The sequence below is a fragment of the Oncorhynchus mykiss genome, chromosome 30 (assembly GCF_057628025.1).
Source record: "Oncorhynchus mykiss isolate SJ-2025 chromosome 30, ASM5762802v1, whole genome shotgun sequence".
Taxonomy (NCBI): Eukaryota; Metazoa; Chordata; class Actinopteri; order Salmoniformes; family Salmonidae; genus Oncorhynchus; species Oncorhynchus mykiss.
Genome location: NC_143051.1, coordinates 31,730,016 through 31,752,100, shown reverse-complemented (window position 1 = coordinate 31,752,100; position 22,085 = coordinate 31,730,016). Strand labels below are relative to the sequence as shown.

Below are 22,085 nucleotides of genomic sequence, written 5' to 3'. Positions count from 1 at the left end.
TAAACAATGTGACACAGCTGACTGGAGGGGTGCGCGTTAGTGACAGGACACTAAAGATTCCAATAGTGCCTTGCAGAAACGTTAGCTTTAGGTTATGATTTTGAATCAGCTCAATGACCCAGAATCAGCAAGAAGCCTGAATGAAACTGGACTACAACACAAACTCTTCAAATCCATCTTTAATAGAACAGCATATTTTTACTCTTAGAATATTTTCTTACACGTGGTTTTCACATTCAGTTTTTTTCTCACTTAAATAAAGGAACCACACAGCAAACACTTCATATTGCATACTTGAATACAAGGAAAGTTGAATCCTGATTGTACTGCATAAAATTCACAAAACTACCCATGCTGAAAGGAACTGCATGTTGAGGGGGGGCATCTTTTGATTTAAACCATGAGAAGCTGAAAAAGGGAACCAATTTGGTAAAAAAAAAAAACATTGTGAATGACTTGTCTTTGTTCAACCTGTTTAGAAGCTAAACAAGTCGAGCTAGCTAACATTTCAAACCTTAAACACATGGAGAAATTAGAACACCACAGAGCACATACAAAAACATGTAACCATGACAAATGGTATAGGAAAGGCATTCAAATGAAAAGGCAAACTAGTGTTTAGTGTTCATATTAAACTGCACAGTCACTGAGCCATTGCATTGTAAATACATTTCCCATGAAACACTTCCACAAAAGGTATGTGGACTGGAGATATAAAAATTAACACAAACATAATTAGCTTTGCTTTTTTGTGACCCCTCTTGGGAACAATGGATTTGGGATACAAGATACAGTACATTGGTGTTGACATTGTCAAAAACAAATTTGCTCATGCATGTTTAGCTGGCAAAACATTTTTTACATTTTTAAAAATCTAAGCTTGCTGAACATCTACAAGCCAATGATTGCCAAATCCTTAATACCTGAGGCTCAATATAGAAATCTTTCAGAGTATGTTTATTAGCAAACTCATTATCAATACCATGCTAGCTTAGACGCTATATATTGTTTAACTATGAACGAGATGACTGAACATACCTTCTCACTGTGATGTAGGGAGGTTATCAATGAAACTGCATGGTTGATTTATATAATCAAGTATCTTCAACTATACTATCTTAATTTAATATCTTAATTAAATGGTTCAACACAGTGCTAGTCAACACTTAAAGATGTTTTCTTTTGTCAAATATATTAAATCAAATTATAACAAAATCCAATTTTAGTCCCTACCATCCTCCCTGCATTTGATCCAAGATCCTAAAGGACTGGATAGGTGAGAGTAGTATGGTGAAAGCTTCACATAGCCTATCAGAGGAAGCCATCATCTTATTACTTCCACGTGACGAAACATTGTGATCTGGGAACACTGAAAGGGTAGGATCCAAAGGAAGAGACAAGAGACTGAAATGCAATAGTGTCTCTGTCTTTTGCTCAGTTTCACTTGGTCAACTGAATTTGAAGATTTTCACACCAACTAGATAACATTAGAGCTGCAGTGTACTGTATGTAGAGAACAGAGGTCTACCCAAACAGACATATAATGACTCCACATCCTCAACGATTAAAACATGGCAAGGCACCAGCCTGAACATAATTACCATGCATAGCAGCCAATGTGTTTGTGTCTGTGCATTTATCTGTATGTGGGTTGGCCTGGGTGTGTTTGCACGTCTCTGTGGTACAGTAAGTTGAAAACTACTCCTCAGCCCCAACTACAGCCAGCTAATGAAGCAGACATCTGAACTAATGTTAACTCAAATTAACTGCCACGAGGCTCTCTGGGTATGCGACACAGATTACAGATCAGAGCAATTCATCACTAACTCGGTCCCAGATCTGTTGGTGCTGTATTGTCAACTCTGATGATAGGGGTTGGCAAGAATGCAAACAGATCTCAGATCAGGCTAATTCCTCACTGGTAACATAATCAATGGTGATTCTAGATGATAAGTATATTTGGACAGCTGAAGTAGCATTGCGATATAAATCTCAGTCAGAGAGAGAGAGAGAGAGAGAGCAAAGGTGACTGAGTATAGTTAGGTCTCTGAACGGGGGCAGGAGGTTCGTATGCATGAATTAGCAGCAGAGTTGCATCCATCATCTGGTATCTATCTATCCACCTCTCTCTCTCTTTGTGGGGAGGATGTGAATTCTTCCACCCTTTTCAGATGGATCCCGACAATGAGGAGAACTTTGCGACTGGTGATAATGTCATCAAGACGTCCCACTAACCATGAAAACTCCACACACACGAAACAAACACATGTGCTCGCACACACACGTCAAGAGATATCACGCGTCCAGTCATCAGCCCAATAACGCACATATGAAGCTGTACATAGATTGGTTGCACTAAAAACCAGCAGACTCAGCAGTCTTCCAGGACCAGGACTGCTGAAACACATGCTGTCATAATGGATGAAGTCACTCTCCACTGCAAGATTCTCCCCCCTCATCATAAAGGTTCACTCAAATGCCTGTGACATTGAAATAGGCCCTTCAAAGATGAATTATGTTAGTCCATTATGTATTCTCCACATTTCCAATCCACTCCCCCTACACTTGGAGATGGCACCAACTAACCAACGAGGCAGTCCCATGTACTCAGATGCGATACAGAGAAAACACACACTTCATTCAACCTCCATCTGGAGTCCTTGATACAGTGCTACTAGTTATCCCCTTTTTTCTTCCGGTTGCCATTTTTTAAAAGAATATCCTATTCTTCATAATGTTCTATGGTGTTGTTAGTCCTGACTTGAGTAAAGCATCCATAAGAGCTTGGTGATCAGTCTGACAGCCACAGTAGTCCAGGGTTGTGTTCATTCGGGCACACCGCAGCAAAACGTGTTGCAACGGAAAACAAAAACAAGCATTTCTTAGTTCAGATGGTACCTCCCTGTTTTGTTCCGTTTTGTTCCTCCTGAACAGGGCCCTGTTTCCAGTTAATGTCAACGGATCTGCCGATAGCAAACCTAGGATTGCTATATAACCAGTGAGTTACTGAACATGGCCCCTTTGGATTGTCATTATAATTTGCTATGAGATGTCCCTTATGAAACATACAATTGATTGATATGCTTCTGAATATGAACTTTGAACACTCCTTCTTATAGTCTGTTGGTTGGATTGAGGTGCATGAGGACAGTCAGCCAGGGGTACTAGGATTAAAAGGCATCAACAGAAGGTTATTGTTCACCTGGCCAGTTGCCATCTTTATTTTCCCCTGCTTCCCCTCCCATGCGGCTGAACTTCTCCAAAATGGCTTCCGCGCTGATCCGGGGAAGGCCGGCGTCCAGCGGACAGCCCTCCACCAGGCTGTTCATGGGAGTGGCCGGCACCTGGAAGTCCTCCTCCATCCCAGAGTCCTCGGTGCCCAGCAGACGGCGGCGGTGGTGCCGGGAGGCTGAGAAGCAGCGGGGGCGGGCGTCGTCGTCGAAACTAGGCGACCCCGTGGGGTCAACGTGGTCGTCCAGCTCCTCAAAGTCCTCCGCCTCCCCACAATGCACTTGCTTCTTGTCCCACTCTTTCAGGAAGTTCTTGAGAATAGGCAGCACTTTCTTGCGGGAGGCCAGTGCGTTGCCTTGGAGATAAGACTTGATGTTGTTGAAGGGGCTGCTCATTGGAGAGAAGCTCAGAGAGGGGTTGCATGACTTTTCTAATGCTTGGCTCACCTACAGCAGAATGAGAAACACACAGTGTATTGCTATTTCATAGTTGCCTTTTTAACATTGACTAATATTCTCAAATTGTCATGCCTGCATTTGTCCAAAAGGCAACTTTGATATATCTCACTTACAGACATATCAAAGAATAATACATAACAATACCATTTATTTTCACACCAAGGAATAGTTTCTGAGGGCCAATATTAAACTAACTAAGATAGGTTGGTTGGCACAAAAGTAGACCATTTTTGGGGGATATTTTTAAACAGTGGGGAGGAAAGATTCACATCGATATTCAAATGGCCTCTTTACAATAAACTGAACTCCTATAAAATACCTTTCATGATCATGAACACAAATGTGCCGCATATTTAGGAAAGCACAAAATGGGTCAATTCAGCCAAGTCTATTAGAGGGCTACGTGGAACTACTACTTATGATATAACTACCCCTATCAAATCTATTATATTACTACCCCTATAAATATTAAATCATTACACATCATATGGCTTAGGGGTCAATATATTGTAAGAGTGGGCATGACAGTGCAGTTCATACCTCCTCCCTATAGAGGGTGCTGGAACTGTAGACCGCCAGCTGCCGATGGGGCTCACTGCGTTCGTTAAAAGAGATTGTCATGGCGACCACCGCACCGAAACGATGTTTGTGACAGAACTCACAAAGCTCCTGTTGTAGGCTCCTCCGCTGTAGGAACACCTGTCGAACGAACGGGATGACGTACAACAGCAAACAAAAAAACGTTATTATATAGAGAACAGAAATTGGTTCAAACACAATTCAAAATCTTTACTTTGAGCGTTTGCTTGGTTCCGTTCCAAAGACCAAGTTCAATCAAGTACAGATACAGTATAAATTATTTCAAATAGTATTTCAACCGAGGTCTGATAGAGAAATATTCTGGCATGCAACAAAACTGTGTCATGCATGTGTGTACAGTCAACGCATGATACATGTGATGGCATGGGGCTGAAGCCAGTAAAATAGAAAGTATTTGTAAAAAATAATATATTTGGCCTCCTGAATGGCGTAGCGGTCTAAGGTACTGCATTGCAGAGGCATTACTACAGACCTGCGTTCATTCCCGGATACAGAAATGAACCCTGGAGTCCCATAGGACGACGCGGCTTAGGGGAGGGTTAGGCCGGTGGAACTTTACTTGGCTCCTCATGCTCTAGAACCTGTGGGCTGACCCCGGTCGTTGCCGTTTCCTCCGACATATTGGTGCGGCTGGCTACCGGGTTAAGCTGGCGGGTGTTAAGGAGTGGGGTTAGGTGGGTCATGTTTCGGAGGATGCGTGACTTCGCCTCTCCTGAGCCCTTTGGGTAGTTGCAGCGATGAGACAAGCTAGAAAAAGCGGTACATTTTTTTACATTCTGGGATCTACTGCATTGCAGCAGCGACGGCCACTCGTGTTCTTAACTAACAGACATGACTCCTGTCACTATTGTTTAGCCTGGTCTGAAGCAACACAGTAGCTACTGATCTATTTTGATTACGCTAATCAGACTCTACATTTTACACTCAGAGACGTTTAATATAGGTGTCATTTTCTGATAAGGGAATTATATATTTAAAGGTAATGATTAAAAAATTCCGCCCTGAAACGTAACTATTAGTGATTATTAGTTTATGTAGCATGTATAATGAATGATTAAAGTACTAAACGTACGTCCAATAAGGTTTGGTAGAGACGTGAGGGAGAGAAATGTGTGTGTGTGTGTGTGTGTGTGTGTGTCTAAGAAAATACCAAGAACAATTCAACTGTGTTTGAACCGACCTGGCTAGAACTCTGAGAAACTTATGATAGGACAGGGAATCCTTTCAAGGTTCCTCTAATCTCGGGGGAATGGAACTGTCGGCTTGGTAGTGATAAACAGTGGTGAGAACTATGGGGAAAAGATACAACTCATCTACTGTTCGTGTGTATGTATGTGGGTAGGATATCTACGGTTTGTGTGAAGGTATGTGCATAAATAGGGAGTGAGTTATAAAATTGATGTTTTTGAATTATGGACTTCAGAGCGCTCTCGTGAATGAAGTATACGAGCCTTTTACATAAGCTGAGTCTTTGCCTAATTATTATTAAACCCAGGGTCTTACAAACCTCGGGGATTGGTCAAAGCTTATTGATTGTTAGTTATTATCATTGGGATTGAAAATTCACATGCCACTTTCACTCCTAGATGGCATGTCACTGCATATACACTACATGGCCAAAAGTATGTGGACACATTGCTTGTCAAACATCTCATTCCAAAATCATGGACATTAATATGGAGTTGGTCCCCCTTTGCTGCTATAACAGCTTCCACTCTTCTGGGAAGACATTCCACTAGATGTTAGAACATTGCTGCAGGGACTGGCTTCTATTCAGCTACGAGAGTATTAGTGAGGTCAGGCATTGATGTTGGGAAATTAGGCCTGGCTCGCAGTCGGTGTTCCAAGTCATCCCAAAGGTGTTCGATGGAGTTGAGGTTAGGGCTCTGTGCAAGCCAGTCAAGTTATTCCACACCGATTGTGACAAACCATTTCTGTACGGACCTCGCTTTGTGCACAGGGGCATTGTCATGATGAAACAGGAAATGGCCTTCCCCAAACTGTTGCCACAAAGTTTGAAGCACAGAATCGTCTAGAATGTCAATGTTTGCTGTAGCGTTAAGATTGCCCTTCACTGGAACTAAGGGGCCTAACCCGAACCATGAAAAACAGCCCCAGACCATTATTCCTCCTCCGCCAAACTTTACAGTTGCCACTATGCATTGGGGCAGGTAGCGTTCTCCTGGCATCCGCCAAACCAAGATTTGTCTGTTGGACTTCCAGATGGTGAAGCGCTATTCATCACTCCAGAAAACGTGTTTCTACTGCTCCAGAGTCCAACGCTTGGCATTGCGCATGGTGATCTCAGGCTTGTGTGCGGTTGCTCGGCCATGGAAACCCACTTCACGAACGCTCCCGACGAAAACAGTACTTGTGCTGACATTGCTTCCAGAGGCAGTTTGGAACTTGGTAGCGAGTGTTGCAACCGAGGATAGACGTTTCAGCACTCTGCGGTCCCGTTCTGTGTGCTTGGTGTGGCCTACCACTTCTCGGCTGAGCCGATGTTGCTCCTAGACGTTTCCACTCCACTATAACAGCACTTACGGTTGACTGGGGCAGCTCTAGCAGGGCAGAAATTTGACAAACTGACTTGTGGGAAAGATGGTATCCTATGACGGTGCCACGTTGAAAGGTAATTCTACTGCCAATGTTTGTCTATGGAGATTGCATGGCTGTGTGCTCGATTTTAAACGCCTCTCAGCAATGGGTGTTGCTGAAATAGCCGAATCCGCTAATTTGAAGGGATGTCCACATACTTTTGTCTATATAGCGTAGCTGCACCTCCCTGAGGCAGAGGCTCCATTGCCAAAATGAATTAGAAAATTGATATTCTCCCAAGATTATAGAGAAATTGGTAACATTGTTGCATTAATGAAGACTTAAGATTATAATAGTGGAATACAATTCTCTCAAAGGAGTAGGAAATATGACTTGGTGAATCATCTGCAAACTCAAATTTGTTAAAGAGTTGGTTGGTCATTCAAAGGCAAATTAGGCAATTCTAATGCATTGTTGTTAATGGGGAAGAGTAAATGTTCACATACACCCAGTGTGATCCTGAGAGGGTGCTGTTAAAGGTAGACTCAGCCATATTCCTTTACCACAAGGAGCAGGGCAACTTCCGACACAAAGACCGCGTGAAGCAGGAGGCATTTGTTGTCAGGCAGCTGTCACAATGCATTAGAGAGATGCAAACTCCTGTGCAGATGTTTAACAGTGTATGTGTTGGTGCTGACGAGTGCAGCCACTCTCTTTTTCACTCTCTTGCTGCACTGCTCTTGTGATTATTAATGTCGTTGAGTCTCAGTTTGAAGCATGGTGGCTTAAGCATGGTGGTGGCAGAGTGGATTAATTGAAGTAACAGCATGGCTAGACAGTACGTACATCTAGTGTCATATACACAGTGCAGACTGCCAGTCTCAGGTCGCCCCCAGAGACAGCCTTCATGTCCTTTAGCAGGATCTGCTCTGTAGAAAGACCTGTAACACAAACCAATGGGACAAGCAGTATTACAATGGCATTACAATGGAATTGGGTATAGACACTACAAACACCACATGACAAACACTACAGCATATCATAAGTTACCATGTAGATCATATATACATATATTCCACTTTGACATTATGGGATATTGTGTGTAGGCCAGTGACTAAAAATCTAAATTTCATCAATTTTAAAATCAGGCTGTAACACAACAACCTTTTGAAAAAGTCAAGGGCACTGTATAACATAACACAAACCTGGAATTTGGTCAACACAAGGCAGAACGACCATCACCTCGGATTGAAGCTATGGAAGATCAAGGCCGACCGACCAGAAAACGGAATTGCAATCTTTGTGTGAATACATTTTTTAAAGAAGACAATAGTGGTACCAATATCATGGTACCCCGGTCGGCCTTCAACTTGAGTTACTCAATGAGAGGGGGCAGCACTGAGCTAGCCTGCAACATCACTTCCTGGAGTAGCTCAAACTGTGCATGTTAATTCTCTATGAGATGCCATCTTAACAGACTTTATTTGGCTTCAATGTGCTATTGAGTTTTACATAGGAATGAATGGTGTCATGTGATCAATGTCTTTTTCCAGTCATTGGGTCAACAGAGCAGAGGTTCCCACCTAAGGGGTTTGACATATTACTTTGTTTACTTCTAGATGGTCACTCCACAACATTCTTTTGAGGTTGTGTGAAATCTCAAACTTACTCTACACCATTCACTTGAAATAATGATACATCTTTATTCGAATGATATATGTCATAACAGTGTCATAATACTGACATAATAATGTCATATTGTCATGACATCTTATGTCAAGTGACAAGGCAGATTCATTTTGTGCACCTCTCAACACCTCTCCCATGGCATGTTTTTCCCACCTTTTTACCTGAGATGTCAAACTTGGCGCTTTGTAGGGACTGGAAGAGGGCGCCCCTGGGCGGCAGGTCAGGGAAACGCGACTCCAGCAGGCAGGACAGTTGTCTGTCCTTGGGTGTGACCTTGCCCGCCTCAGGGGCCATGTTGACACAATCCAGCACGATGGCTCCTGTGTGGGCACACTGCCAAGTATAGGTGAACTGAGCCAATGGTTACTGCTGGTATTGTCAAACAAGTGCAACTACAAGAGAATTGTCGGATTCAGTGATAATTCATCCTGCCATATTCCCCACTGCCTAGTTCTGAGGTATACATTGATTAAAAACCCTGAGACATTGTGGCCCTCGAGGACTGGAGTTTGACACGTTATAGAGAATGCTGGATGTAAGAGAATTATTGCTGTGGCAACCTTACCGTATAATAATTGAGCCACCTGTCTGTCTAGCACTTCAGGTGCCTTGTGGTGAATGTGCTCTGTCACCAAGGTAGCACAGGAACCCACGGTTTCCACGGTGACGGAACAGGACATGGAGGGTGTCCTCTCGAGGTGGTGGTGGTCAATGACTTCCACAACTGCATCCTCCAAGTCGATGTCGGCACTACAGGGAAAAGTCAGGGTTGAGTGAATGTTGTGAAATACGTTGAGTCATTCATCTTTAACTATGTGTTTCCTCAATCTTGGTCCAGGAAACTGGCCCTCCACATATCAGGCACTTCCCATAACTTTGACCTGTGTTGTCAATACTACTTGATACTGTAGGTATCAGTGAAAGAAAATCTGAGTGAGAGAAAGGCAAAGCAATGGCAACGGAGAGAACGAGAGAAAGAGAATGAGAGTTTAGAACAGAAAATAAATAGAAAGAGTAATGTTGCAACCGATGACCTAGGAAGCACGTTGTGGTCCACCAGGGTGAGCATCAACCTCTTGGCTCTATGGAGCCCTGCAAGGTCCACCTCGTCACGGAACACCAGAGCCTCAGGCGGAACACCGCTCTCCTTCAGTAGGAACACGTTGTCAGACCGCAGGGGGAACTCAGCCCTCGGGATGTTCAGCACCGGCACCACAGTCTTACCTGAGCTGCCAGACGTCTGGGAACAAAGGGGGACGAAAGAAGAGGAGGAGAAAAGGAGGGAAGGATAGAAGAGGGAAAACAGATCAAAACAGATATCTGACACCAACGCACCTTCCTGCTGAGGCTAGCTGGGATTCCTCTGCAATGTTTTTGTCCATCTTCTCAGGCCTTGGGGGATCTTGAGTATCTGAGGTTGTGTGAATATTTCATGAGTAGCGGGGGCGTATAGGCTAGCGAGCAGCTTAAACCAGGGGTTAGGGAGGACGGATGGATCAATGCAGTAATGAAAGATAAGAAGAGACTGGTGCCCGATGGCCAGGGCACCGACACTGTTTTTATGCTTGAGTGACTCTGAGGGTTGTCTGCTCCTATTTTGGAAAATGCTGTGCATTTTGATTACGCTTGGTCAAGCTATTCATGGCCCTCAGACTTACAAATGAGTCACTCAGCGCAAATTCCGCGCCTGCGGTGCTTCAGGACTTTGTCCCAGCTCTCTCAACTCTGTTCACAAGTCAAAGAGAAGATACTTATTCATTACCGCATAGCAGGACGTATTCGTCCACCAATTTGCTTTCAAACAACTGCACTATAGAGTTGTCATTTTGCTTGTATGGGACTTAAAAGGAAAATTCCAGTCAAAAACTATCTTTTGGTATTTGTTTCATTAGTCCACTGTTGATACAGTCCCAAAATGTATTGCATGCCAGCACTCAAGTTTTGAAGATATAGAACTTAAAAATATATATTGTTCATAATTACATAAGCTCATTCTAGAAGCCTCTGGATAGGCTAAAATGTTGTCAAGGGCCCGCGGGCCCCAATTTCGGCAGCCCTGAAGTAGTGTCAATATTTATTACCGTATAAAAACCTAAACATATGAGGGGAATGAATAATTCAGGTATGCTAACTTATTTCCGACCTGGGTTGAGGGATTCCCTAATGAGAGGCGGTACAGGCTAGAAGCTAGCTTTGGACTCACTTTGGACAGAAAGTAGGCAAAGGCAAGGGACGACACCATGGAGTCGAGGTCACAAGCCTCGTTGCCAAGGATGACGTGGATCCCAGAGCTTCCCTCCGCACTGCCCTAAGGAGGTTATGAAAAAATAAAGGAGGAAGAAAAAGAGCAAGAGGGTGGTAAAATTCTGTCAGCTTTATACTTTGCAGATTTGTAAACAGTTTTTTTTAACACAGCCAAGGCTACACTAGTTAAAATGTAAAAAGTATTAGTATAATCTAAACCAAGGGTTTCCAACCTTTTATAGCATGAGAGTTTCTTCATGAAATGAGAGCTACAAAATTATAAAACGTTGCGAGCTACTCATACATTTTCTCTAGCTTTCAAATAGGCACACTTCATACTTTTCCAAATTCGTTTTTCTTGGTTTTACACTCTCAAAATTACAATTGTTCATAGGGAAACAATGGAATTGGATGTTCTGAGCCCATGTCAATGCTTAAATCACATCAGAAGACCATTTTTGAGGGCATTTTGCTAAAAAGTCCTGTGCTTGTCTAACAATTATTTTGCTGCTGCATATGTCATGACAGAGTTTGATAAACAAAAGCCAACCCGATTGATAGAAATAATCATGGCATAATTCTGCCAGGTAAGTGTTACGCTCGTCGAAATGATCGGACCAAGGTGCAGCGTGGTAGGCGTACATTTTGTTTTTATTAAAAATGAACACCTAAAAACAACAAAAGGAAAACGAACGTAACGTTCGGTAGGCTACAAGAGCTGTACAAAAACAACATCCCACAAAACTAAGGTGGCAAAACAGGCTGCCTAAGTATGATTCCCAATCAGAGACAACGACAGACAGCTGTCCCTGATTGAGAACCATACCCGGCCAAAACAGAAATAAAGAACATAGAGTTCCCCACCCGAGTCACACCCTGACCAACCAAACATAAAGAATAAAAAGATCTCTACGGTCAGGGCGTGAAATTAAGCCTACTTTTCAGTTAATATTTAATTAAGACGGTGTTGGAGAAAGTCTTTCTGTCTACGCAGAAGACAGTTATCATGATTGCTAACTAGCTACACGAAGTGAATGGTAGAGACATACGCGTGCACCACACAAAACATACAGGGTCAATATAGCTTGAAATTAATTGGCAGATATAGTGTTATGTTTGTCTTTTTAAGCCAATTGTGGCTAACTAGGGGCGGGATAATGAACTTAAGGTGTCTGATACTTGTGAGATTTGTTTATGACAGTTTGTGGTGGAACACGTGAAAAATACATGCACTTTCAGAATTGTTTAGTGAGTTACTTATAGGTGTGCTGCAAGCTTCTGGTAGCTCGCAATCAACCTGTTGGAGACCCAAACAGTCGTCAGAATGTTTGATACCTACCTGCAGTCAGTTATTGATTAGCCAAAATGTAGCCTACTGAAACAAATCCTATTTTGACAGCCTGAAATGGTTGCCAGTCAGGCTCACAGTAGTTAGTTAGCATCTAGCCTATGCTAACATTTTTGGACTGCTGATTATAATCTAATTAGGCGTATCAACGAACATCAACTACCTTAAGTTTAATAACAGTGAGTGAATGTGCAGCTGAAACTGTGATATAGCCTTATTGGACTCAGCGGGATGTTTTCATTTGGACCATTTAGCTTTCGGTTGATAGACCCACTGTGATAATGAGTGTGATTAGTCTTGCTTTATCTGTGACATGATGTAAGAAACAGTGTTATTACTGACAACGGGGGGGAGATGGCCTTGCTGTGATGTGATGATTCAAAAGCAGTGAAAGCACTAATTTCCAGTGTGTGTGGAAGCATTCAGTATAAACACAAAAAATGAAAAACAGCCATCTGGGTTCAGCAAAGTTCTTCTGACCCCTATCCCCTGCATTGTGAACACTTGAATGACCTAGTTCAGTTAGTTTCTCAACCTGTATTTATCTGTAAATTAGGAGAAAAGGCCCAAACACAAACGGTTTAGCAGGTATGATATGCTAACAACTACTTCGCCCCTTCAGGCCACCATAGATTTAACAATGAATCTATAAGGTGGGTCCACAATTGTACTTTGTGAACCAGCGTAACAAGGATAGGATCTCTCCTGTTGATCTCAACATATTGGGAGTTGATGTGTATCCTATTGACTTCAATGGTAAATCAAGAAATATAGCCAGGTCTGTCTCCTAGACTGGTTTTTCTCACCATCAGTATGGGGTGTCGCTAACTGGGTGGAGAGAGCCATTCCGCCCCATGTTAAGGGCCCCAAGGGTGACGGTAACGGGCAGCCAGTGTGAGTGTACTACGACATGGTGTCATGGCCGCCCAGCCTCCCCTTCCCTCGCATCTCCCTCTTCCCAGCATGCCTGTCACCTCCTATAAGCCGTAGTAGTGGTCAGACCCGGGCAGGCAAGCAGGAACCAAAAGGAGGCTATATTTAACCACAGAGTGTGTGTGCAGCAGAGCTCTCCAACTGTGACTCCACGACTGTTCCATGGCAAATAGAACGATTCAGGGCCACCTCTACTACAGCTATAGTAATCCAGTATTGCAGTATCCATTCAAGGACAAGGCCAGAAATATAAACAAGGGTTAGATAAGAGATGAACAACTTGGTTGGTGGGAAAATGTAGGCCTGTGACACAAATATGGAAGTGCAGAGGGGGAATGTTATGATAGTAAAATGATCATGATAGGATGCTCTGATTCACGCAGCTCTGAACTTTATGCATGTCCCTGTGCGACTGTTTTGTTCGCCATCAATTGTAGATAATGGCGTTAATGGGAAATGCTAAGTGTTTTGCAACGGGCTTCATATGCAGCTCACTCTATTACTGAGAAATGTCAATTACTGTTTTATAACAGGGCACTGCTGTTTTCTAACAGTTATCCTCATATCCCACGCTAATGTGAATTCTACCACTTTAACAGAACAATCCATGTAGGCCTGCATTTGAGTGCAGCGTTCTGGGCAAGGATCACTGAGACACTTTGTCAGCTTCATTGAGTTGATATTGATGAGTCAACAGTGTTCCATTATTACCCAAGCACAAATCAAATGCAGTAACGCACACTGGCTACTCTCACTTGTCTCCCTTTCAGAGTGACCTATCATATCTCTCATTCCATCTGGTTAATGTAAAACCACACCACACTGAGGCATTCTCTCTCCAATCCACTTAGAACAGGCCTCAGGGATTTGGAGAGGTAAGGCTAACACCCTGTTAAACCGTGGAATTGGTGGACAGAGTCGCAAGGCGTGTGGAGAGAGGGAGGAGAGACAAGCCCTATTCTTCCTCATTCTACATTTCTTTCTCATCCTCATCATCAGTATAACATTTCAGTTAAATACATTCCACTTTGAGTCCCCTTTTGTTGGGAATAGTGTTATTTTATGTAGGTAATGGTGTAATTTTAGGTAACGGTTATGAACTTCGGTAGTTGGAAATACCTTAGATAGGCAAACATGTATTTTAATCTGTCTGTCGGCATATTTCAAGACATGACATATGAGGGTGCAGTGAGATACCCGACGGGTTGGACGATACTTTTCTCGTCAATCATATTTTTTAAAAACGTATACTTAAAAACTGGAAATGAACCAATCGTCCGTCGTTAACGGAAGTGTGTGGTCTACGGAGAGAAACAAAAATGGTGCAGTTTGAGGCCATGTGGCGGAAAGTGATGCGGGCGCTGGAGATGGGGGTGTGTGCTCCTGGGTAGTTGATGTTTGTATGATGTTGTCGTTTGTATGTATATGTTTTAATATTGTGTTTGTATTGTTTATAAAAGATCAAATCAAATCTTAGGAAAAGAAATGGACCATTTCAACAATGTCAGAATTTCCCAATACCAATATATCCTGCCGGTAATTACAATGTCATAACAACAGAATTATGGCACACATAGTCAAGGAAGGAAATGTCTGACCTCTACAGATCTCTACTGTCTCGATCTATTGAACATACCCGTAGTCTTGCCCCATCACTGAAAAGAAAGACTTCTGCAGCCAATAACCTTATATTGACTCTAAGTGTTCTATTATGGGAAAGGTGAGCATGTTGATGAACATGTGGATGCGCATGTTGTGGGCTCCCCAACCCCAGTGTGTGGGCATGAGACAGGACAGGCGTACAAAACGTTAGGCTAGTTCTCTTATACTAGCTCCACAGTAGGCAGAGTAGTCAGGGATGACCCCAGACATAAACATTAACACATAGGGCTGGTTTCCCAAACACCGATTAGTCTAGTCCTACAACTAAAAATCCCATTTAATTAAGAATCTCCATTGATATAGACTTTCAGTCCAGGACTAGGCTTAATCCATGTCCAGAAATGTGTATTTATTGATTTTTATTTAACCCTTATTTTACCAGGTAAGTTAGCCGAGAACACATTCTCATTTACAGCAACAACCTGGATGAATGAGACCAATCCCTTACACCATGAGGTATGAGGGAAAGACTGGGAATTTAGCCAGCCCTACTCTTAAGATAAGTGCCATTGGATTTTTAGTAACCACCAAGAGTCAGGACACTCGTTTAACATCCCATCTGAAAGACAGCACCCTACACAGGGCAATGTCCCCAATCACTGTCCTGGGGTATTGGGATAATTATTTTAGGCCAGAGGAAAGAGTGCCTCCTATTGGCTCTCCAACACCACTTCCAGCAGCTTCTGGTCTCCCATCCAGAGACTGACCAAGAACCAACATTGCTAAGTTTCAGAGGCAAGCCAGCAGTGGGATGCAGGGTGGTATGCTCCTGGCCCAAACCAGCCCTTAGTCTCCAGCCATGTGAGGAAGCAATAATGTGAAGTGACAGTGGCTAAACTAAGGTTGCCCAGTGCCCACCAGAATACAGAGACCTCCTGTATGGCAGTATCCAGACATAACCTGACCTAAGTGGTTGATATGAACTAGAGGTCGACCGATTATGATTTTTCAACGCCGACACCGATTATTGGAGGACCAAAAAAGCCGATACCGATTACTCAGACTATTGTTTTTGTTTATTTGTAATAATGACAATTACAACAATACTGAATGAACTTAACTTTTTTTTAAACTTTTAACTTACATCAATAAAATCAATTTAGCCACAAGTAAATAATGAAACATGTTCAATTTGGTTTAAATAGTGCAAAAAACTAAGTGTTGGAGAAGAAAGTAAAAGTGCAATATGTGCTATGTAAGACGAGCTAACGTTTCAGTTCCTTGCTCAGAACATGAGAACATATGAAAGCTGGTGGTTCCTTTTAACATGAGTCTTCAATATTCCCAAGTTAGAAGTTTTAGGTTGTAGTTATTATAGGAATTATAGGACTATTTCCCTCTATACCATTTGTATTTCATTAACCTTTGACTATTGGATGTTCTTATAGGCACTTTAGTATTGCCAGTGTAACAGTATAGCTTCCGTCCCTCTAGTTAGCACGCGCTAACTAGCTAGCCATTTCACATCGGTTACACCAGCCTCATCTCGGGAGTTGATAGGCTTGAAGTCATAAACAGCGCAATGCTTGACGCACAATGAAGAGCTGTTGGCAAAACGCACAAAAGTGCTGTTTGAATGAATGTTTACGCGCCTGCTTCTGCCTACCACCGCTCAGTCAGATACTTGTATGCTTGTATGCTCAGTCAGATTATATGCAACGCAGGACATGCTAGATAATATCTAGTAATATCATCAACCATGTGTAGTTAACTAGTGACTATGATTGATTGTTTTTATAAGATAAGTTTAATGCTAGCTAGCAATTTACCTTGGCTTACTGCATTCGCGTAACAGGCAGTCTCCTTGTGGAGTGCAACGAGAGAGAGGCAGGTCGTTGTTGCATTGGACTAGTTAACTGTAAGGTTGCAAGATTTGATCCCCCGAGCTGACAAGATGAAAATCTGTCGTTCTGCCCCTGAACAAGGCAGTTAACCCACCGTTCCTAGTCTGTCATTGAAAATAAAAATGTGTTCTTAACGGACTTGCCTAGTTAAATAAAGGTATAATATATATATATATATATATTTTTTTTTTAATCGGCCCCCAAAAATACAGATTTCCGATTGTTATGAAAACTTGAAATCGGCCCTAATTAATCGGCCATTCCGATTAATCGGTCGCCTCTAATATGAACCAAACAGAAGCATCTGACTGGAGGGCAGAAACATTCAATCTAACAGGCGACAAGAGCCAGGAAGTATGCCACAAAGTTTTGATTACGCCCACATAAAATGGGAAATCATACTTGGAGGATGCCAGGAGTGAAGAACTTTTAAGTGAATAGATCATAGCCTATTGGCTTGGGAGTAATGGTGGGTTAAGGAATGCTTGCCCCTTGCTCGCTGCACTTCCAAAAGAAAATAGGCACTACAAACTACAACCTGGGCTACTACAGTCCATACTGTACTACAGTGTCATACAGGGAGGGTTTTAAGAAGGGAATTCAATTCAGCCCATTTCATGTTTTGATTTGTGTTACGTCATGTCTCAAATGTGTTCTCCCACCACAGCTGTTCTCTAACGGAAAGAAAAAAACTAAAGTGAAGAGCGTTAATGGTGACTACTAAAAAGAAATGGCCGACCCCTTGAAATTAGACACCTTCCCTTTAAACATTTGCTGTGCCTGACAGCCAAAGACAGTGGAAGGAAGGGGGGGATGAGATGTCTGCCATCCAGGCATAGTGACAGAGGTGCCACCTAATGTCACTATTAATGTCACATGCACAACAGTAAAGCAGTTGGGCCACAGGAATTTGGATGTGAGAGCTTTAGCCCAGACTACGCCCACCTAGACTACAGAAAGTATTCAGACCCCTTGACTTTTTTCACATTTTGTTACGTTACATATTCTAAAAGGGATTAATATATTTTTACAATTCCTCAGCAATCGACACACAATAGCCCATAATGATGAAGTGAAAACAGGTTTTTAGACATTTTTGAAAATGTATTAAAAATAAAACACAGAAATACCTTATTTACATAAATATTCAGACCCTTTGCTATGACACTCGAAATTGAGCTCAGGTGCATCCTGTTTCCATTGATCATCCTTGAGATGTTTCTACAACTTGATTAGAGTCCACCTGTGCTAAATTGATTTGATTGGACATGATTTGGAAAGGTACACACACCTGTCTAAATAAGTTCTCACAGTTGACGGTGCATGTCAGAGAAAAAACAAGCCATGAGGTCGAAGGAATTGTCCGTTCTGCAGCATTGAAGGTCCACAAGACCACAGTGGCCTCCATAATTCTTAAATGGAAGAAGTTTTGGTGGCCTCCCGAGTGGAGTAGCGTTCTAAGGCACTGCATCTCAGTGCTTGAGGCATCACTACAGACCCGCATTCGATCCCAGGCTGTGTCACAACTGTCCGTAACTGGGAGTCCCATAGGTTGGCGCACAATTGGCCCAGCGCCATCCGGGTAAGGGGAGGGTTTAGCTGGGGGGGCTTTACTTGGCACATAGTGCTCTAGTGACTCTTTATGGCAGCCAGGTGCCTGCATGTTGACCTCGTCGTTAGTTGAACGGTGTTTCCTCCGACACCTTGACGAGGCTGGCTTCCAGGTTAAGCGGGCAGATGTTAAGGAGTGCGGTGGTGGGTCATGTTTCGGGGACGCATGACTCGACCTTTGGTGAGTTGCAGCGATGAGACATGATCGTAATTGAAATTGGGAGAAAAAGAGGGTAAAATACCCAAAAAAATTTATAGAAGAAGTTTGGAACCACCAAGACTTCATAGAGCTGGATGCCTGGCCAAACTGAGCAATCAGGGGAGAAGGGCCTTTATCAGGGAGGTGACCAAAAACCCGATAGTCACTCTGATAGAGCTCTAGAGTTCCTCTGTGGAGATGGGGAAACCTTCCAGAAGGACAACCATATCTGCAGCATGCCACCAATCAGGCCTTTATGGTAGAGTGGCCAGAAGGAAGCCATTCATCAGTAAAAAAAACTCATGACAGCCCACTTGGAGTTTGCCAAAAGGCACCTAAAGACTCTCAGACCATGAGAAACAACATTATCTGGTCTGATGAAACCAAGATTGAATTCTTTGGTCTGAATGTCAAGCGTCACATCTGGAGGAAACCTGGCATCACGTCTGGAGGAAACCTACGGTGAAGCATGGTGTTGGATGCATCATGCTGTGGGGATGTTTTTCAGCGGCAGGGACTGGGAGACTAGTCAGGATCGAGGCAAAGATGAATGGAGCAAAGTACAGAGAGAGATCCTTGGTGAAAACCTGCTCCAGAGCGCTCAGGACCTCAGACTGGGGTGAAGGTTCACCTTCCAACAGGACAATGACCCGAAGCACACAACCAAGACAACACAGGAGTGGCTTTGGGACAAGTCTCAATGTCCTTGAGTGGCCCAGCCAGAGCCCGGACTTGAACCCGATCTAACATCTCTGGAGAGACCTGAAAACAGCTGTGCAGCAACGCTCCCCATTCAACCTGACAGAGCTTGAGAGGATCTGCACAGAGGAATGGGAGAAACTCCTCAAATACAGGTGTGCCAAGCTTGTAGCATCATACCCAAGAAGACTCAAGGCTGTAATCGCTGCCAAAGGTGCTTCAACAAAGTAATGCGAAAAGGGTCTGAACACTTATGTAAATATGATATTTCCGTTATTTTATTATGAATTTACACACATTTCTAAAAACCTGTTTTAACTGTGTCATTGTGGGTGATTGTGTGTAAATTGATGAGGGGGAAAAAAACTATTTAATACATTTTAGAATAAGGCTGTAACGTGACAAAATGTGGAAAAAGTCAAGGGGTCTGAATACTTTCCAATTGCACTGTATATAGACAGGCGAACCCACCACACATGGCAGCTTTCGTCTTGATTGGGCACACACTGAGAGAATACATGGTCAGTAAATGCCAGGAATGGGGCAGATAGGGAATTGCTTAAGAGATTGTTTTCCATGTCTAGCTCTTTGCACTTGACTCAAAGTCACACAAATGATTAACCCTCACGGCATCGGTTATCTGACTCTACTGTGACAACACTTTGCTAAATATATTGAAAACATACCAACGAGGCCTGGTGTAGGGTTTGCTGTGCAAGAACTGCATCATGCAATATTCGACAATGACTGTAATGGAAGTTACGGTGGGCAATATTCTACCTCTTGCTCTCTGACAACTCATCCACACACTACCCCCTCATTAGTCATGGCGCTCTGTGGTTTGTGTATGTTAGACCTTTTACAACAGGAAGATGCAAAAATATAATTGAATATTGAACCAAACTGCATTTGACTCTATGTTCAATCAATAAACTCTCAATTTTAGTTGACAGTTGGCTGTCAAGACTAAACTTTTACATTTCACTCCGTGACAAGAGTAACTGACTCAAAGCCACAAGAGGGTAGAATACATTTCAAACGGTACTTGTTAGGGGGAGGTAGTTGCAGAAACGTTGGAATGGTTTAGTAATAGAATAGTACATGATGAGTAATATATTAGTAATACGCTAGCTAATTCAATAGGAAAAAAAACAAATATGGCATGACAGACAGCAGAGAGAGCACGCGATGGACAGGGCTAGTTATTGAGCAGAGCAACTGAGACATTTGTAAAACATGCAATGCATAGTAAACGTGTTCGTGTGTTTGCCTACCTTTATTGCAGCACTACATCTCTGTAGAAACCCCTCCATTTTCGCCAGCGTAGAGCACGCCCGGGATATTCTGTAAAACAGAATGTTTACAGACCTGGGTCCTGTGCAAAGACAAGTTGACAAATATTTCAACACCACGTTTTGAAAAACAGCAGCTCCTGAAGTGTAGCGGCTATAATGTAGAAAGTGGCAGTGGTGGGTCCTTCGCGAATGAACGACTCTTTTTGGTGAACGTAAGGATCCGAATTGCATCTGTGAAAGAGCCGTTCATTTAGCTCCCTGATTTGCATATTGTTACTGCTTTTTCAGCTACAGACAACGATTATCTGCAGATAAGTTATAAAAACATTGTATGAAGAGTGTAATTCCTCACTGCAGGAAGAATAAATAGTGAGGTGAGATACGTTTTCAAGTCCACACGCATTTAGCTGTACATTCCTTTTTTTGCAGGTCATCTAATAATATGCTCCGGTAAAAAAATGTATTTGAATACATACAATCTGACACAATGGGAGGTAACTTTGTTGGCTTAAATTTGATATTTGCATGGTTTTCATGGTTTTATGTTTTTTTTTTTTAAAGCGCTACTGAACGAAGAGCCGTTTAGGCGCCAAATGAGCGGCTCTTTTAGCTTAACGGAGGCAATGAGCCGGTTCACTGAAAAGACTCGGAACGCGGGTAAATATTCCACTAAATTCATGATGTCACAAACGGAGTTGGCCAAAAAGCAATCCACTACAGAACTGTGTGGTAGATATATATATATATATATATATATATATATATATATATATATATATATATATATATTTATTTGATAAGTTAAAACATAATACAACCACACATGCATGTAAAATGATCGAGAATGACATTAAAAAAAGTTTGAATTGTGGTCCTCTTAAAAATGTCTCAAAACATTTACGAACAAATAACATCGTAGGCCTAGGCTACGCAGTAGATCTAGCGTACTAGGCATACTTAGGTATATTGATGAATAACATTTTTAACTTATATTGCGATTTTCAAAGAATCAAAAAAAAAAGAAGCAAACAAACAAAACATGTTAATGATGGAGATTGAAAGTCAGTCGGCTTCGGATGAAGTTGAGGCATTTGGGGCTGGAAAGGCAGTCTAGGTTCATCGTAGGTTCAATAGAGAGGGCATTGATGGGACAGGCAAGGATAAACAATGACAATCTGACAACAACAAAAAACAGGTTAACAACGCACCACACCTGCTTCTCGGGAATGGTCAGTCGTTCCATTAGAGCCACTCCTCTGGTACTGGTCCTCAATTGCCAGGAATGTAGCACTCACCTGGGTGATGCCACGGCTGCTAAAAAGCTCACGAAAAGATACCACAATTTGGAAGTGGTTAGGAGCATTCCCTGACAAGTCCCTGAACTTCCTCTGCTACCTCTGGACACAGCATGCTGTCCATGGTGTAATAGTTCCAAACAGATTAAACAAAATGCCACATGATTTGAATTCAAACAGCCAGCTACCTAGCTAGCTATCAAGTCAAAATGTATACTTTTAATCACGATCCTGCGTCTCTGAGCGTCAAGGTAGGATATAGTGATTAAACTCTAGAGCAGCCCGAAAAACAAAACAAAAATACGCTTCAAAATAATTATAATATATTTATTCAGAGCTCCTATGGCTATGTATGTGTCCCTTGCTTTTTGCCTAATGACAACATCAACAGAAAATATTTCCAGAACTTTGCTAAGTATTCTACATTTTGCCAACACAA

General features: G+C 42.5%; 1 protein-coding gene across 2 annotated transcripts; it reads right to left on the bottom strand.

Moving 5' to 3' along the window:
* Positions 1 to 160: 160 nt before the first annotated feature.
* On the bottom strand, positions 161 to 20,986 carry LOC110488300 (exopolyphosphatase PRUNE1). Of its 2 annotated transcripts, XM_021560474.3 has the most exons (8): positions 20,331 to 20,986; positions 10,720 to 10,824; positions 9,551 to 9,756; positions 9,082 to 9,266; positions 8,678 to 8,836; positions 7,674 to 7,768; positions 4,230 to 4,388; positions 161 to 3,677 (listed from the first exon to the last, which is right to left on the bottom strand). In XM_021560474.3, the coding sequence occupies exons 1-8, from the start codon at positions 20,580 to 20,582 to the stop codon at positions 3,192 to 3,194; spliced, it is 1,647 nt and encodes a 548-aa protein (XP_021416149.3). In that variant the 5' UTR covers positions 20,583 to 20,986; the 3' UTR covers positions 161 to 3,191. The 2 variants fall into 2 exon arrangements, with proteins under 2 accessions (XP_021416149.3, XP_090084521.1); XM_090228395.1 differs by lacking the exon at positions 10,720 to 10,824 and having other exon boundaries at positions 20,331 to 20,575.
* Between the last annotated feature and the right edge of the window lie 1,099 nt (positions 20,987 to 22,085).